This window comes from Lutjanus erythropterus, chromosome 6 (genome assembly GCF_056507025.1).
Source record: "Lutjanus erythropterus isolate fLutEry1 chromosome 6, fLutEry1.hap2, whole genome shotgun sequence".
Taxonomy (NCBI): Eukaryota; Metazoa; Chordata; class Actinopteri; order Lutjaniformes; family Lutjanidae; genus Lutjanus; species Lutjanus erythropterus.
This window is the reverse complement of record NC_139322.1, coordinates 10,303,384-10,322,235: the sequence shown is the minus strand read 5'-3', so window position 1 is coordinate 10,322,235 and position 18,852 is coordinate 10,303,384. Positions and strand designations below refer to the sequence as shown.

The 18,852-nt window shown below is 38.2% G+C and overlaps 1 protein-coding gene across 2 annotated transcripts; it reads right to left on the bottom strand.

Annotated features, from left to right (window-relative positions):
* Positions 1–7,487: 7,487 nt before the first annotated feature.
* wdr13 (WD repeat domain 13) lies at positions 7,488–17,337 on the bottom strand. 2 transcript variants are annotated; one of them, XM_084720511.1, is made up of 10 exons: positions 17,270–17,337; positions 16,618–16,705; positions 16,261–16,492; positions 15,730–15,839; positions 15,352–15,482; positions 14,951–15,258; positions 12,334–12,514; positions 12,025–12,166; positions 10,701–10,819; positions 7,488–8,425 (listed from the first exon to the last, which is right to left on the bottom strand). In XM_084720511.1, exons 2-10 carry the CDS (start codon positions 16,656–16,658, stop codon positions 8,241–8,243), a joined length of 1,449 nt encoding a protein of 482 aa, XP_084576637.1. In that variant the 5' UTR covers positions 16,659–16,705; positions 17,270–17,337; the 3' UTR covers positions 7,488–8,240. The 2 variants fall into 2 exon arrangements, with proteins under 2 accessions (XP_084576637.1, XP_084576638.1); XM_084720512.1 differs by lacking the exons at positions 16,261–16,492; positions 17,270–17,337 and adding an exon at positions 16,836–16,858.
* Between the last annotated feature and the right edge of the window lie 1,515 nt (positions 17,338–18,852).

Below are 18,852 nucleotides of genomic sequence, written 5' to 3'. Positions count from 1 at the left end.
GTCTGCAGATACAGCCACCACCACGCACTTCTATAATAATAATGGTCTTATAATAATATGTTTATAGAGCCCTTTTCAAAATTCACATTACAAAATGCTTCACAAAGGCAGCAAAATAAAATAGCACGTTGCTATAAAATGCTAAATAAAACAGACAGGTTTGAAAGTCAGATAAAAACAGGTAAACAGATAAAATAATTCAGTGTAAAATGGCAAGAATAGGGAAATAAAAACATCTTAAGAAATAAAAACAGTTAAAACTCAGGTAAAATCAGACAAGACTCTTCGACAAACGTGTGTTTTAAGAAGGGATTTAAAAGAGATCACTGATTTCCTCTGGCAGATTGTTTGAGAGCCTCAGGACATCCTGTCCCTTTTAGTTTTCAGTGGGGTCTGTGGAACAGACAAAAGAACCCCACCCGAGGATCTCAGTGTACATCCTGGTGTGTATGGTACTAATAAGTCAGGGATATAAGAGGGAGCGAGGCCATTAAGAGCCTGAAAAATCATCAGTAAAATCCAAGGGTGGAAGCAATTAAGTAGTTTGTGGGGTATTTTTATGAGTAGATTGTACTTTTGCTTGTACTTAGTTACTTTTAAAATCATAATTGAGTACTGAGTACAATTTGAATTAATATCCAGACCTTTAATCTGCATTTTAGTAGCCAATCAGGTGATCTGATCACAATGACCAATGAAAACCAGGACATGTGGATGAAAAACAAAACAAAGCGCTGCAGCAGCACACATCTGGAGTGAGGATGTCAATCATTAATCATTTCATTCTCGTTAAGAATTTAATCAGTTAAAAACGTATTCATGGATATTTAATCAATAGACATGGTGGTAATTTGCACCTCATTTGATGTTGTTAGCATTTTTGTTAAGGAAAACGCACAAAATTTGCAGCCCTAGTTTGGAGAGGTGGCTGTGACATCAGCAGTTAAAAGTAACTAATACTCTTTTAATTTTTGCAATGAATACTTTGTACTTCAACTTGAGTATTTTTCTACTAGTACTTTTACTTTTAATTGAGTATTACTCTAGCAATGTAACAGTACTTGGACTTGAGCACAGATTTTCAGTGCTCTTTCCACCGCTGGTAAAATCTTAAAATCTATTCTAAAACATACTGGGAGCCTGTGACGTGATCGTGTTTCTCATTCCTGGTTAAAAGCCTTTCTGGCCTTTCTTTGAAAAATGTGTTTTCTTTAGCAAAATGTTGCAGATTATACATTTAAAGCCCACTGTATGCTTGTGGTGAGATACCTGTATTAGTCGCAGTTAATTTCTCAAGTAAAAAATACTACTGCTGATCTGATAATAGAAAGCATTTTGAATATTGTCGACCAAGGTTAACTCCTCTGCAACATAAGTAGCATAAATCACATAAAAAAAAACAAAAAAAACACTTCGTGTACTGAATCTCTCTCAGGTCTGGTGGTAAAATAAATCATACAGTCTCTACATCCGCAGCAGACCTTATGCAACCAGCCATACTACATAATTATGCTTCTGACGTTATGAAATAAAATGGAAAGGATGAGGAGAGAATAATATTTTCAATTCTTAATTAGGGCCCGATTGAAATCCAGCTATTGTACGATCATGTATTCTCTCGATAAACAATTCCTCTATGTTTTGAATTTGAATGAGAGATAATTTCCATTGTCTTTATTTCTGCACTCAGACCGATGGAAAAGATGTTTCCATAGTGAGCAGCATCAGCTGTGTGAACATCCTCTAAATAGTGCAGGTTTAACAGGTTGTATCCGACTGTGCTTCTCTGTCTCACCAGAAGTGATGTTGAAGCTTCATCTAAAGTTCTTATTTTTAGTTTTCTTCCCACTTCTCTCCAAGATACACCACAACAAAGGCTGTCTTACTCATTTGTGAAAACTTATCCTCGCCCACTGTATGTTCTGAAGATGCACAGTTGTGCAGAGGCCTTGTTGCACTGTCCTGAGCACTCGGGTTCACGCAGGAGAACTTTCCTCTTGGATAAGAGTTCCTGATTTTTTTTTGTTTTTTTTTTAATCTGCATCCATCCTGCCTGTTTCAAACAAAGCCCCGTCCTGACCTTCCCAGACAGCAGCCATTCATTGTGCTTTCACTCCCACACAGCCACATTTATACGTCACAATACCCTCACCAACCTTGAGAAGGAAAATCAAGTCTGAGAGCGCTGTATTTGTGCATAAATCATACATAATGTGTTTGAAACTTTGAAGCACAGATTTCCATGCACACTGTGCTTCACAGTGACTTTTTCCCGACCTGTTTCCACAATTTTTTAGTTTGTTTCTTTCACTGAGAAAGTGCAAGTAGTGTGGAGATGACAATGAGAGTCACACATTAACATCGTACATCAGTTTGACAATGCAACAAGAATGTATAATCTTCATAGCTTTTACAGACACAGATGTACGCGGGCTTGAATGTGTGGTTCCCAAACTGAGGGTCAGGACCCAACAAGGGGTACCAATAAATATTTTGGGGGTTACCAGACACATCAGCTAAACAGAATTGTACATTTTTTCAGGTTATGCTGTTTTTCTTATGTAATACTGGATACTTTCACCTCTTTGGCCTCTAAAAAACCTTCTAATGAAACAATACCAGAACAGAAAAAACATAACGCCTGGGGTGAACTGCTCTCAACTCATATCCACACTTAGACTGAGGTGTCACGCACTGACGTTAAATTATTTTAAAGGGATAGTTCACCCAAAAATGAAATTTCAGTCATTATCTATTCACCCTCATGTTCGGGTTTAGTTTTTCAGTCCACAAAACACTGCTGGAGTTTCACAAGAAAACAGCGCTGCAGAATCTCCTAAACAATGTAAGTGAAATTAAAATGCCTCCATACGGCTCGTCATCTAAAGGAGAGTAGGTGTGTTAAGCGCTGAAATAATTGTCATTCATCCTGATGAAAATGCCTGTTGTGCAAACATGTGAGCGTGCATGAACAAGCTGTACACTTAAGGGTCCAGGTTTGAAATGCTCTCCATACAGACTATTTAACTGAACATTTCAATACTGATCATTTGAGATCATTTTTGGGTTTGACTGTTGTGCTTTATAAATACTCAAACACACTACATCCCTGAATAAGAGACGACACAGGGCTAAATGGGCTAACAATGCTAACATGCTGATGTTTACCATAGTTTAGCATGATAGCATGCTAATATCTGTTAGTTGAAATATAAATGAGGATGTGTGCAGTTACAGTATATAGGTCTTATCAGCAACCATGTAGAAAAAATTGGCCTATCAGTTCCTTTTGTAACAGTGAAATAAGAAAACATCTTTAACTGAAGATTCTCGAGGGTATTTTCATGAGTGAGGTAACTGTTAACTGGAGAAACAAAGCTCATAATTTAAACACTGACAAGTCAAGAATAAAATGAACCGTGTGTTGATTGTTAGGAAATCATTTAAGGCGAGGAAAGTCAGATAAGGTGAAGCTCTGAGGCTGAGCTCAGAGCTTCACCTTATTTGAGCTCAGAGCTCCACAATATGCTGTAAAACTGATTATACAGCCTATGAATTTTGAAATTTATACAATCCTTTGTTAGATGAAAGCTTTACAAAACCAGTGTAAGTCTAGTAAGTTCAGAAAATCACTTTACTGTAATGCAGCCCTTAAAACAGGAAAAGACAACACTCATCACAAAATATAGAATGCTGTCTAGTGTCACATCACAGTATTGGTTGAGTAATATTATATATTTAATAGAAACCTTAATATTGACAATGTGAGGACATTTTGGGGTTTGATTGTTACTTCACTGAATCACTGAACAAGACCACAAAGCATCATGGGCTAAATGCTAATGTCAGCAAGCTAACATGCTTGCAGTGCTAATGAATTCATGTTCACTATCTTAGTTTAGTGTGCTAGCATGCTAATATTTGCTAATTAGCACCAAACAAAGTTCAGCTGAGGCTAAATAAATAAATAAATGTCATTATGTTATAGGTACAGCATTTGGTCATAATCATCGACAGATATTTTGCAGTCATATTGTCTTTGTAACAGTGAAATGAGAACACATTTATCCAAAGATCCTCAGGGGTGTTTTCAATCATGTGTGAGATTCGTCTGTTAATTGGAGACACAAACTTTATAATTTTAACAGTGACAAACCTTGAAAAAAAAAAATTAACAGCTTAGGAAATAATTGAAAGTGAGAGAAGTCAAATAAGGTGAAGCTCTGAGGTTGAGCTGAGTCAAATATTTCTGCTCTCATTTCCACAACATGCTGTAACTTATTATATATTATACCACTTTAGAAAATTCCACAACCATTTATAGATGAATGCTTTACAAAACCATTTCAGAAAATTGCAGCACTTAACTGTAATGCAGCTTTTAAAATTAAAAAATACAACACCAAGACCAAATCAATTCTCATATCATAATATTGATATAATATTGATAAATAACCCAACCCTATAAAATCAAGTATCATGATATATTTGACTGAAAATATAAATATTGATAATATTAACACGTATTAAGGTTTGATTGCTGGTGCTTACAGACAGTAAATTGTTGAACAAGACAACACAACAAAAAATGCTAACATGCTGATGTTCACCATCTTAGTTTAGCATGTTAGCATGCTAATATTTGCTAATTAGCACCAAACAAAGCACAGCTGAGGTTAATGTAAATGTAAACTATGGTTATATAATGTCAGCAGCCATATTTACAAAAATATATGTTACTTTTGCAAAAGTGAAATGACAACACATCTTTAACTGAAGGGTGTTGTCATGAGTGAGATTCATATTAATTGGAGACACCAGACCTTGTTATTTAAACACTGACAAAACTGAGCATAAAATTAGCGCTTCATTCTTAGGAAGTAATTCAAGGTGAGGAAAGTCAAGTAAGGTGAAGCTCTAAGGTTAGATGGAGTCAAATATTACTCCTCAACTCTGGAAACCCTTTAGATGAATGCTTTACAGAACCAATTTAACAGTCCAATTCAGAAATTACCTTATTGTAATGCAAAGCGTTATGCCATGTCACAACAAAATCCAAAATTTAAGGTATCTAGTCTCATACAATACTGATGTAATCAATATATTGCCCAGCCCAAAAAATCAAGTATTAACCTCAAAGACAAAAACATTTTGAGACTGATTGCCAGTACATTAAAGAGATTAGACACAATAAATCATTGAACAAGACTACAGCAGTTGGACTAAATGCTAATGGCAGCATGTTACATGCTCACATGTGAATGGTAACATGATGTTTACCATCTTAGTTTACTATGATAACATGCTAATATTTACCAATTAGCACCAAACAAAGTTCAGCTGATTGATGTGATTGTTATTAGTTTAGAGGTAGGCCTACTGTAGTCTTTGGTCAAAATGTCAGCGACCATATTGCAAAAACAACAGCTACAACAACAACAACAACTACAAAAACTACAAAACAGTTGGTTTTCCAAAAGTGAAATGACAACACATTTATCCAAAGACTCTCTGGGGTACTTTCATGACTGAGATTCCTGTTAATTTGAAACACAGCCCTTATAATTTAAACACTGACAAGCCTGGAATAAAATTAACATTTTAGAAAATGATTAAAAGTGAGGAAAGTCAAATTAGGTGAAGCTCTGAGGTCAAGTCAGATATTACTGCTCTCATCTCCAGAACAAGCTGTATAACTGAGCATTTTTTAATTGATTTAACAGCAAATTACTTGACTTGCTATCCTCAAAACCAGGAACAGCAGTAATGTGAAGTCATGTAGGGGTTGATTGTTGTGATTTAGAGATAGCTAACACACAATAAAATCACTGAACAAGACTACAGTGTTTTGGGCTAAATGCTAATGTCTGCATGCTAACATGGCCACAGTGTCAATGCTAACATACTAATGTTTGTCATCTTAATTTAGCATGTTAGCATACTAATATTTGGTTTATACATAAACAGTTTATATATACATAAAGTACAGCATGCCATTAGTTCAAACATCAGTTTTTGTAACAATGAAATGACAGCACATCTTCAACTGAAGATACTCGGGGGGGGGGGGGGGTATTTTTTTTTTATGATTAAGATACTGAGTGAGAAACTTGTTAATTGGAGAGAATTAATTTAAACACAGCGAGCCCTGAATAAACTTAAAAGTTGATTGTTTGAAAATAATTAAAGGTGCAGAAAGTCAAATAAGGTGAAGCTCTGAGGTAGAGCTGTGTCAGATATTCATGCTGGGGAACTGATTACATATGATTTTTGAAAATTCCACAACCCTTTGATAGATTAATGCTTTGCAAAACCAATTTAACAGTCTGGTAAATGTAAGAAATTACATTTCGCTGCAGCCTTTAAAACTACAAAAGACCACATTTTTATAATGATATCCAAAATCTAAGATGATATCTAGTCTCATATCATGGTATTTATAAAATATTGATATGATGTCCAGCCCTACGAAATAACTAACCTGACATGCCAGATGGTTTGTTACACAGAATCATCAGGGAAGTTGTCTTTAGAAACAGTTTGGAAAAGGGCAGGTACTTTGCAGATGATTGGATGAACCATCTGTCTATCACATCTAACGTGGGCTCTCAAAAACACGTTTTCCATCAAGAAAAGCCGTCAGTGCCGTTCTTTGCTCTTCTTTAAATGAAGAAGCACGATCACAGTATTTACGCTAACATCTTCAGGAGCCGCCATTGTTTGACAATACTGATTGCTCTCAAACTGTCGTCATCCTTTCGGAATTCTGTACAACTTCAGGCGAACAGTAGAGAATTGATTCTGACGTACCATATACGCAACAACCAGACATTTTGGTGATTCTGGTGCTGATAATATGTTTAATTCATCATTTGCATCTTGATAACTCATCTGATGACTGGGGGTGACCGCTTCTTTTGTTGCCAAAAAAACATGTGCAGCTTTTCGATGATGTCAGCTGTAAAAGGGTCTATAAAAAGTACAGCTGTGGATGTTTTGAATGTCATTAGTTGTGCAGATTTTTGCTCATAAATTAATCTTTACTAGTAGTCCAACTGTCTGGCCACATGAAGTCCCGCCGCTAGCATGGCCATTATCAATGTGTTATGATCGGCGGCCAAACAGACAACAGAGTTTGTGCTCTTTCCTCAGCTACAAAGTATTATTGAAAATATATTTAGTTTGAAAGATGTTTAAAAAAACAACATATAAGCTCTTTCACAATTAAAAAAAAAACACCTTACATCATAACACAATATTGTAGATATATCACCCTACTCCAAATGCAACAGCACATTTTAACACATATTTTAGTCACTGATGTAGGGGGGAATCCTGTGTAGATCTCGAAGACCCACACAATGACTAATGCACTCCTACACTGTAGATTTGACCACCTTACATTGAGCTCCTCTGTTATTACTATTTCCGTTTTTCCTGTTGTTTCACATACATTTTGTGGGGAAAAAAAAGACACAAAGACTGTCGACAGTTACAGTAGTTTATTCTGCATGTGTGTTAAATAAATTATATGAATCTGCAACCAGCATGAACTTGACACACGCACGCACGCACACACACACACACACACACACACACACACACAGATAGAAGTACAAACACATACTTAAAAACACACTTGTTTGTCTTTTGTGATGATCAGCTCGATATCCCTACCGACTGATACGGAGTTCAATGTCATGCACAGGGTCTCAAATGCAAACAGGCAATTGCAGAACTGACAGCAAATAAGGCAGTTTTACTACACTTGATTACACTGCTTGAATAACAGTTACATAAATAGTGAACTAGATCTATGCCAGAGGGACTGTCAGTGTGATACAAAGTGTTGGATGTGGTTTCTCTGGAAGATTACGTCGGATCCTCTGCACATAAATTCAGTTGTATCCATACGAGTCAGAGGTAAGCCATGACACATGCATGGGAGTAGTGCTCTCTCTTTCTTTCTTTCTTTGAAAAGCAATTTCTCAGCTGTAGGAGTACACACGCACGTACGCACACACACAACCCATCCCCCCACCTCTTGAATTTCTACGACATCCCTACCACCTACACAACATGGTGTTCTATCTGATTGCACTTGAGTATCATTAATTTAAATGTTTAATGCAGCCTGTTACAATCCAGTGAGGATCTACAGACTTGTTATTGGACGGTTACAGAGCAGCAGGCCTTTTGTATGCGGTGGATGGAAGCTTTTTTTTTTATTGGTGGATCAGTCACTTCTGCTCCCGCCTCCAGATGATGACCATGCCGGTGGAATCGGCAGATGCCAGTAAACTCTCGTCACAGTTGAAGCTGACGTCCAGCACTGGTCCCCCATGACCCTGCAACTTGTTCACTATCGCCTTGGTGTTGCGCTCGACATCGAAGAAGTAGACACAGGCATCCTCGCTGCCAGTCACTGTGTCAGAGGTAAAATCAGAGGACCAAGAAGTTAAATTTAAATAGGTAAGAATATGAAGCAATTTAAACACGTAAAAATCACTTTGTATTGCTGCAGACTAATTTTTGTTTAACTCTGAATGAATTTTCTGGGAAAATTCAAAGGATGTGATGTTTATGCACGCTCCCAAGTACCTTCTCTTCAGCTCCCCTATACAGCACCAAGAGTGTGCAACACTAGCTAACATTAGTTTAGAAATGGATTCCGCTAATGTCAATAAATGATCTGCACCCCCACAACACAACATGAAACACAAAGTCCAAAGACAAAGCTTACATTCCTGCAAAACATGCGAAATATGTAGTGATATTTGGATTTAGGCTGGTTAGGCTGTCAGTGAATGTCAGGTGTCTTACTAACACAGATGAATTACTCGCTAGCTAATATAGCAAAATATGTTTTTTAGTTGATAACATCAATTAATGAATCCAGACCCCATCTGGGGGTGATCTGGCTGGTAGACTGGCTAGCTTATTGTTTACAGGTTGCTTTGTTGACTGGTTGGATCCATGCAGCATGGCTAGGTTGCAGCTAGATGGCTAACCTTAGCATGCTTTCTTGGTAATGTTATCACTAGCAAAGTTCTGTTTGAGAGGATGTTAGTTGACTACCTTGCCAAATTAGTCCACTAGCTAAAGTGATCCATGATAATACTTTAATGTATTAAGGCAAACCATGCTAATTTTAGGTGAGATTAAATGATGTAATGGTGAAGAGCAAGTGTATAACTAACAATTGCTTTCTGTTAACCAAGAGTGATCCAAGGCAGGGGTGGCCAACTAGCTAACTGTGACCTAAACTAATATTGGCTGGACGGCTGTGGTTTGCCTGCACAGCATGGATCTGGCATTGGTTGCTTTGTAGCACTGGCGATTTGCAAACTACTCAATATCAAGGAGCCAATAATACAAATAAAATATAGGAACATTACAGATAGTCACATTATCCTAAATATGACTGTAATCTATTTTCCAGCATTTCAGCATTCACTGGCGTATGTTACTGTTTTGCTTGCTCACACCTATGGAGTGTGAGCGCAAGCAACAGAACCTTGACACTCAAAGGCCACTGGTGTCATTAATAACAACGTTTTTGTTGACGTTGCATACAAAAACTTCAAAAGGTCCAGAGTGTAGGATTTAGTGGCATCTAGTGGAGAGCTTAGAGCGTCTCCCCTTCCAAGAGTGTAGGAGAATCTACGGTGACTGTGCACAAAAAGCACAATTTTTGGTTTGTTGGTTCTGGGCTTCTGTAGAAACATGGCAATACAACATGGCAGCCTTGATGGAAGACGACCCACGCCCTCTGTAGACAAAACGTCGTTCTAAGGTATTTTCAGGTGATTATACACCAAAGACAGCACACTTATGAATATTGTATAAAATGTCTGCTAATAAATTCCCATAAATCTTACACACTGGATCTTTAAATGGTGCAGAGAAGTTACAATGACATCTAAATAAATAAATGACAGACGGCTCATTAAAACAATTCAACCTGGGATGATGATGAGTGCCTCATACTCTCACGGAGAGGCAGTATTAAAATAAGTTGTATGCACAATACACTTTAAATTTCTAGAGGGGAAAAAACAATCGTAGATGCCACTCAACACTTCAGAGATGCAGACATGAGGGCAGGCTTGCCACAAACACTTCAGTCAGTCAGTCAGTTCAAGTCAGGCCACGTCCACTTTGAAGCAATGTCAGCAACCATGTTGCAAAATATCAGCTGCTTTGGTAACAGTGAAATGATGACACACCCTTAAATGAAGACTCTCAAGAGTATTTTCATGAGTGAGACACAACTGTCAAACTGATAATTAAACAATGAGTGTTGAAAAAAATTAACATTTGATTGTTAGAATAAAAGGTGGGGAAAGTCAAATAAGGTGAAGCTCTGAGGTTGAGCGGTGTCATATTACTGCTCTCATGTACACAAAAAGCTGTATAACTGCTTACACACTCCTACAATTTGTGAAAATTCAACAACCCTTTGGTAGATGAACACTGTGCAGAACCAAATTTAAATCATTTAAAAATACATACAGGCTTTTAAAAGGTTACTTAATTGCTGCAAGGTTGCTATTTCAGCTTTTCTTTTTATCTAAAAGCAGGAATATGCTATTTTTTGTGCATCGTCTTGTCCACATCGGATAGCCTGCAGCATATAATGAACTGTAGTCTAACTTTCTATTCAAACATCACAGCGGGAACACAGAGAGACGTCTTACCCACACAGGCCCCCTGTCTGAAAGACATGAGGGGGCAGAAGATGCTATGAACGAGCTGGGATCCATGCTGAATCGGGAAGCTTCTCTTCAGCTGTAGTGTGCCATCATTGTCCACCACCCTGCCAACATGAAGGTGCCACGACTGATCAGATTCAGTGTCACAATGTAAATCAACTATTCTTGAGAAAAAGGACAAATCAAAATAAAAAACTTTAACACAACATGTTAATTCCAATGTTTTGGTGAAAATTTAGTTTTCAAGGATTTATGCACGTGTAATTTATGAAATGTTTTGGTTTGCTTTAATCTTTTTTTTTTATTGCTAAAAGTGCAAGAAAACAGTCTTGTCACAGGCAAGAATCCACAATGTCAAACTATTTAGAAATGTCTTAAAAATCTAACACTAACAATACCTACTGATAACAGAGGTGTAAAAATGTGCTACTATAATAATCTTTGTCACATTTTTACAAAAACATGATATAACCAGGCATAAAAAAGGGTTAGCTATACCCGAAGCTCCCACCTTTTTTAAACCAGCAAGTGTCCTGACTTTAAAAAGGTGGGAATACTGCTCAAGCACTGGTAAGCTTTCTATTTTTTGACAAATTTATTAAATAATATTCCTATCAGGTGCATCTCAGCCATAACATGTCGACTCCGTAGCACTTCTACATCAAAGCTAAATAGGAATTAGCTTAGCAACTCATAAATAAAATGGCTACTCACTATAACTATGCTGTGAAATAAAAGAAATAAACATTTTGTCAACTTCTACTACATTTCATTAAAAAAAAATGAATAATTTGGAGGTTGGTCCATTACAAGGTTTAATAGCTTTGTAATGGCCTTTCCTGCATAATGGAAGAGTAAAAATCAAAACCAGCCCAAAAAGGGAATGAAAATATAATATTGGCAATCCGTGCTGGCAAGCACATAATGTGAGTTTTCACTCAAGTTAATATGCATTTCTGTATAATATTATATAACATTTTTATTAGCATAAACATGTTCAAACACTTTTTCCTTCCATCGCTGAATCAAGTGAGATATGTAACATAGTTAATTCCATTTATTAGTTGTAGATAATATTTCAGTTTAGTATAACGGGTTGGCAATTTTATGTCAACCAATATGCATTCCTCTATTTAGTTTACCAAAAACATGGAACACAGAACAGAAACAGATTTTTGTCCCGATTCTCATTAACGAAATGCATCTTCACATACATGCTAAACCAATGAAGGCGGCTTTAAATTATATCTCAGCACAGCAGACACAAAACTGCCTGTTAATAAACAGCGACTTGCCCTCACAGACTGACCTGTACAGCAGCAGCTTATTGACACAGGCGTTCACCAGCAGGGAGGGGTCTCTGGCCTCTCGGCTTATCCAAGACCGAGCAGATATGCTGCAGATGGAGCTGCCTTCACTCACCACCAGACGCTTGGCTTTGGTCAGCTTCCCTGTTGGGGTGGGCAGGCAGAAACAGCGGAGACCGGCAGAGACATATCAACCGCTTTCCCTCTCAAACAGAGACACCATTCAGTGCATGATACAAAAACTAATCATCATTTGTGGTTCAGTAACGGCACACTTTGCTCTTCGCCAAGTGGAAATGTTGTGACTCTACCTGTGGCCATGTCAAAGAGGAAGGAGAAGATGCTCCCTCTGTCATCACCAGCCCAAAGGATCCTCCCCGGAGCATCAAAGGACAGAGACAGCACGCGGCCTGTCAGCTTACTGGAGCCCCCCTTCACCTTCTTCCCAGTGGAGATGTTCACCACCTGCAGGTGGTGCTTGCTGTTTCCCACCTGCAACACAGAACTGGGAGTGAGGATCTTCATTACTTCCACAGAGCAGCACTGAGAAACTGACTGGGAAAAGCACTGGTTGTAGTTATTTTTGCTGGTGCAGTTAGACTGGTGAAACGAGACAAATGGATCTCTGAAAAAATATTAAACATTTCTTTGAGGTCTAATACTAGGCCTACTGCTCTGATAGATAGACCAGTTAACCCAGTAGAAACCTTTCTCTCCTCTAATGTTCTTGCTTACTGTTGCTGCTATCAGATAAAAACATCCATCTCCTTCATGTTCCATTTAACAAGGCGTAAATGAACACTGCTGTGCACAACTGTTTTCATTTCACACTCATCAATAAACATATTTGCCAGTGAAAAATTAGAGCAAAAACCAAATTATCCAAGACATTTACCACTTTTGTTTTGGAAACAAAAGATGACATTCAGTTGTAAAATTTTAATCAATGTCTGCACAGTGTAAATATGCATGAAGTAATTGGGAAGGAGATGAAAAGCTATTATTAGGAAGCCTGGCCTCTGCCCTGCATTTTGTGAATAATATACTTGTTTTGGGTAAAATAAGATGCATGGTGATTAATTAATTTTACAGCATGTTTTGCATGTTGGAGGGGAAATAAAAGCTGCCAAAGACACCCTTGGTAATTTGGGGTTGGTTTCTGGGTATACCAGGACCAGAGCAGGGCAGAATTTAACCTTTTCCAAAATTCTGAACGTCATATGTAAGAAAATTGCACTGTACGTTCAAGTGTAAAAATAACAGTTGAGGTGTTGCAGTAAATCAGCTGGTTGTGTGATGACAGATACATGACAAGAAACATATTAAGTGTTTTTTTGTTTTGTTTTTTTAGTTTAACTAGTGTCTTGCCTCACAAATGCAAACTAGTCAGAATATCGCCATTCATTTTTGATTTACAAGTGGTGTTATCAACGGCCGCAGAACAAAATGCATCTGGATGCAACTGCACAGACCTAAAACCAATCTGAACAACGAAACTTGTGAAATAAAGCTGAGTGGCACATAGGAAGTTGGGGCGATGCTTGGACAGTTTTCAAGCCGGAAAAAATTGTGGTCTGGTGACAAACCTTCTCAAATTACAGCTAAACAGGATGTTAAAATCTGTTTCTGGAAACATCTGCCGTGAGAAATAGCCAATGCAATAACAGAATCATGCTCCATATTTCATCAGCACTGCCTAGTTTGACAGTAGGGCTGGGCAATATATAGATATTATATTATATCATGATATGAGACTAGATATAATAGATTTTGGATATGGTAAGTGTTGTTTTTTCCTGGTTTTAAAGGCTGCATTACAGTAAAGTGATGTAATTTTCTGAACTTACCAGCCTGTTCTATTTGTTATTAGCTACTGTTATTGTTATTTGCTATTATTTGTCATTACCCAGTGAGTAATATCACATTACTGATCAAAAAATCTCATTGTTTCAATATTTTTTGAAAACACAAATAGCCATCCCTACAATATTGTTGCAATATCAATACTGAGATATTTTGGCAAAAATATTGTGATATTTAATTTTGTCTATATGACCCAGTGATAATACAACAGACTTTTTTTGTCACCTTTGCCACTTCCACACTTTAGAATACACAACATGTCAGCAGTCACAACCTACATGATCAATAATTATCGCTATCGACTGATATGAAACCTCACTATCATGATGAATTTTTCAGCTATATCGCCCAGGCCTATTTGACAGTTTTATCCGAGTTTCATGAGCCTAATGTGTGGTGCTCAAAATCTGGACCAGTGGTGCTGCGCTGTAAGTCATCGCATCAAACCAGCCCCATATACTAAATAAACAGCTGTGATTGGCAGCAGATATCCATGATGATAATTTGTTTGAACAGTAATGCATGCAGCTATGCTACTTGTCTAAAGACTGAGAAGGAGATTATTAAATATTACTAAAAATAGATTTAGAATTCTACTTTTAATAAGAGATTCTGAATTAACTCTGATCCACTGTGACATCAGCATCAAAGTATCACAGCTGGTGCTGAACTGAAACATTTAGTCCAGAAGTACAACTATTGCTAACTGTGTTTGAGCTGACAAAAAAAAAAAACACATTAGCAAGGATTTTGTTGTTGGTACCCTAAAATAGAACATATGAAACTGCAGGTGAGAAGGAAAACAAGCAGGAAGTATAACAATGTACCACTTCACCTGAGTTATAAATGTTAATGGTGAGGACACAAAAAGATATGTGGGATCAATAAGTAAATTAGAAAAACTAAAAACACAAAGAGGATCTGCCCATTTTTTCTACTCTTGCATTTAGTTCTTAGGTGTTTTTCGGTGTAATTACCCATAACTGAGTTGTGCATGTTTTTGTGGTAGTCGGGAATGAGTAATAGAGAATACAAAAAAGTTATCATGTCTCAAATGGGACTCACCACAGTAAGGTTGTTATTCATGGGCTGGAAGGTGCAGCAGAGCAACTCGCTGGATTCTGGGTCTCTGACCTCTCGAATGCACCGACCATCCTCCGTGTTCCAGATACGCAGAGTCCCATCTAGTGATGTCGACACAATGATGTCATTGCTCAGAGACCAAGCAAAGTCTGTGACGGGACCTCCGTGACCTTTCAGGGTCACCTTAACGCTGGGAGGAGACGGGGACAGTGTCATGATGGACAGGGTGCCGTCCAGCGAGCAGCAAGCCAGGAGGTGCTTGTCATCATTGGCAAACTGCAACCGTGGAACTAAAAGGACAAGGACAGGAAGATAGAGTGAAATAAATGTTGAAGCTCAGTGTATACAAATGAGTTAATATAAAAGAGAAACAATTCACTCACCAGCAGAGTCCACATGTTGGTCAAATATGTGATGCATGCCAGCAAAAGCATAATTTTCACTCAAAGTTGTGTCTCCTGCCATTGCACGACTAGCCTCTGCCACTGAGGTGGGCACCAAGCTGCCCGGAGGCCTGCGACCAGAAATAAAAACCGCCATGTAAGCATATAATCAATACAACACACCTCATGACCCCCACCTACAGCTGACAACTCAATATGAGAGATCTGATCATTACTCAGTGCAACCAAACCAGAATTACAGCCAGTAAATCCAACAAAAGGCATCAGCTCAAAGGCTAACTAAATCAAAGAGAATTCAATTGCCCGAGGCGATGAGACAAGTTGCTGGATGTGAGCTGAGGATCTCTGTGCGGGTACCTCTCATCATAGACGGCTCTGTTCATCTGAGCCTGTAGCTGGTAGGAACCTCTGCTGACGGACCGGCGGTGACCACGAGCCCCTTGTGCGCGGGGGTCCTCCTCGAAGTCCTGTCCAAGAGGAGAGGAGAGGGAGGGGAGCCGTGGAGGAGACAGAACCTCATAGGAGTAAGTGCAAGTATACGTGACCACAAGTAATCATTGATTAACTATTAATAATTCTTGAAAACTTACTAAAATGACCATGCATTTTTAAGTTAATGATTTGCTCATATACAAGGGCAATGCCAGCCATTTCAACCAAGCTGCTCAGCTTAATATGCATGGGCAACCAAAGTGTTGTTTGGCTATGCTGCTGATGGATGAAAACCAAGGTCTAGCCAACCAGATGGCTCTCATATGCTGTATCCTATATTTTCATTCCAACTCTCAGATATTTTTATCTCTCCTTTTCCCAATTAGTACAAACACCCCCACCCTCCTATTCCTTCTCTTCTACTTTCCCTGCCCTTTCTGTTTCTTTGGGTCTGACCTCCATGCGGTCCAGTGTGGTGCGGGAGCTGCGCACACTGCTGGCCCTGAAGCTGCTCTGCTCAGACAGGGGCCCGTAGCGCAGGGCCAGCAGCTGACTGCGCAGCCTCAGGTACTGCCTGCGCAGCCCCGGCTCAAAGCCACACTTGGCGTTCTCTCTGAGCAGCTGGCTGCGTCGGCGGATGTACTGAGTTCGGAACTGTGGGAACGTAGGCGTGCGGTAAGCATTGTACCTGGGGAGAGAGAGAAGTGACACAGCACACACAATAACTCACAACTGATCCATAAGCAATTACACGTCTGAATAGCTCCTTCATCAGTTTGGACTATTAAAGGCAGCTGCATGATTGAGTCTCACCTTGCGTCCACTGCCAAAACCTGCTGCCAAACTGCTGCCATTCCACAAGCACTCTGGGTAGAGAGGAATCCACTGCCAGGGCAGACTCCTGTCAAAATACACAACAAACAGCTCACATTTTAGATACTTTCACTAAGATTTTACATTTATGCACTAAATGAGAATGTGGCTTAGCTAACATCAATGTTACATTCATAGGACTGAATTATCACCCCCACCCTCTCATCCACTGAATCAAGTGATGATGCAGATGTAATGGCACCACAGGGAAAAGACAGACTGTAGACTAGGAAAAGACCTTGTTATTGAACAATGTTTTACTATGTCAGTTTGACACCCGAACGCAATTGTTTAAGTCAACTACAATAGCTAAATAATGAATGGTTTGGGCATTTTTTCGTCTGCTGTTATCAAGCAGCATCAAGAGCAGGAGAGCCTCCTGACAGCTAACGTCGCAAAGCTAACATTAGCTAGCAATTAGCATGTTAGCCACAACATCATCTGCGATGTTCTCACATAAAAGTCAGTTTTACATTCACTCCTCAATATACTCAGACAGTCTATCAGTTAGCAATTTTATACACAGTATAAGGTATTGCATTGTGATAATATATCAAAGGTATACAAAGAAATACATTAGAAAACGGCTCACCTTCCTTAGCTTTTCTCCATCGCTGCTCTCGCTATCAAGTCACATGACACGGTCGAACCAGCCCACTTACTCGTGTTTAGAAGGGAACCCTGAATATGCCAAACTCTCGCGAGATACGTAAGCGAGTTGATTTTTCTTTAAACTAATTACGTTTTATCAGGTGACAACTTTATTTTTATATTCGGAATTTGAATACAGTCAGAGACCATTTGAATAAGTCAAGGAAAATATCATGTTTCGGATTACAATTCTAACTCTCGCGAGGTCTTCCGCGGGTCTGGGGTTCCGATCTAGTCAGGGCTCTTTTAGGTGTGGAGCTACATGAGTCTGGATGATTCAGATCATTTACATGAGCCAACCACAGATGGATGGATTTGAATAAGCAGCAAACCACGACCAGACACATGCACACACTTGATATAAAACAGAATGGTTTCAAATTATATTTTTATTTATATATAACTATAACATTTTGTAACATCATGAATTTATTTTGTTTACCATCATGCCCTCACTCCTACACACAAACACAAAGGAACAATAACAATAGTATTACTAATATTTGCATATTTGAAGTGGTGCCTTCAGGGACCACAGGGGTCCTCGAGGTGCAAAATAATCAATTGATTAATATCAGCAATATTTTACCAGGCTGCGTGGAAGTCAGTGAAGAATGCAATGGATGGCAAAATTGAGCCTCACTTAATGATCCCTGCTATTCTGCCCTTCAAAGACAGAGAGCAGTAACTGCAGAAAAGCTGAGGTGGAGAAAATAAGGGTTTAAGCAGACTGGGAGAACTGTAAGGGATGGATATTGATGCAATTCCTTTTTATTATATGTTTTTGAACATATTATTTTATTTTAAAAAATGATGTAAATCTTTGGTGAAACTTAAGGGAATATGATCGAGAGGAAAACAGAGTGTCAATGAACAAAATTGTTTTGTTTTTTTTGTTTTTTTTTATTTTAAATTAATATAATACAGTATATCAGTTTACAACAAAGTAATTTAAAAGTAAACCCCACAAAATTTACAACCACACAAAAAACCTGGCAGTTGCTATTATGCAAAGCTAACATTTAATAAGTTAGCTTTTTATTAGGACTAGTTTGGCTGATTCATTGTAACTGGACTGAGCAACTGCTTTACTTATAAATTACCCAGGTGTTACTTCACAGATATTTGTGTGTTTAAAAGTTACAAGGCTTTACTCGAGGCCAGCTGTTGCTATTTCTAGCTAGCTGCAACAGGATTTGGCTCCACTACTTTAGCTAACTGTAGCTGTTTTTGATTTTAGCCCTGTGACGTTTTAATTGCTCATGTATGATATTTACTTTACAAATTATACATTTTATGGTATAAAAAATGTTATATGACAACATGAATGTCAACAAATCATCAATATTTTTGATCAATATTTTGATCTTAACTAAATACACAGACTCAAAAACTGATCTTGAAGTTACTACTACTCAGCTAAGCTAACTTTAGGCTAGTTAGCTTTTTAGGAAGATTAGTTTAACACTTTTTATTAATCCATGACTAGATTTAACTTCTGCCTTATTTATGTGGGATAACAAA

Excerpts from the sequence above, each read along its gene's own strand:
- wdr13 (XM_084720511.1), bottom strand. The coding sequence starts at position 16,658 with ATGGCAGCAGTTTGGCAGCAGGTTTTGGCAGTGGACGCAAG. Across the intron at positions 16,493-16,617 it reads GTTTTGGCAGTGGACGCAAG|GTACAATGCTTACCGCACGC; the intron begins GTGAGACTCAAT and ends CTCTCTCCCCAG. Across the intron at positions 8,426-10,700 it reads CAGACAGGGGGCCTGTGTGG|TGACTGGCAGCGAGGATGCC; the intron begins GTAAGACGTCTC and ends CCTCTGACACAG.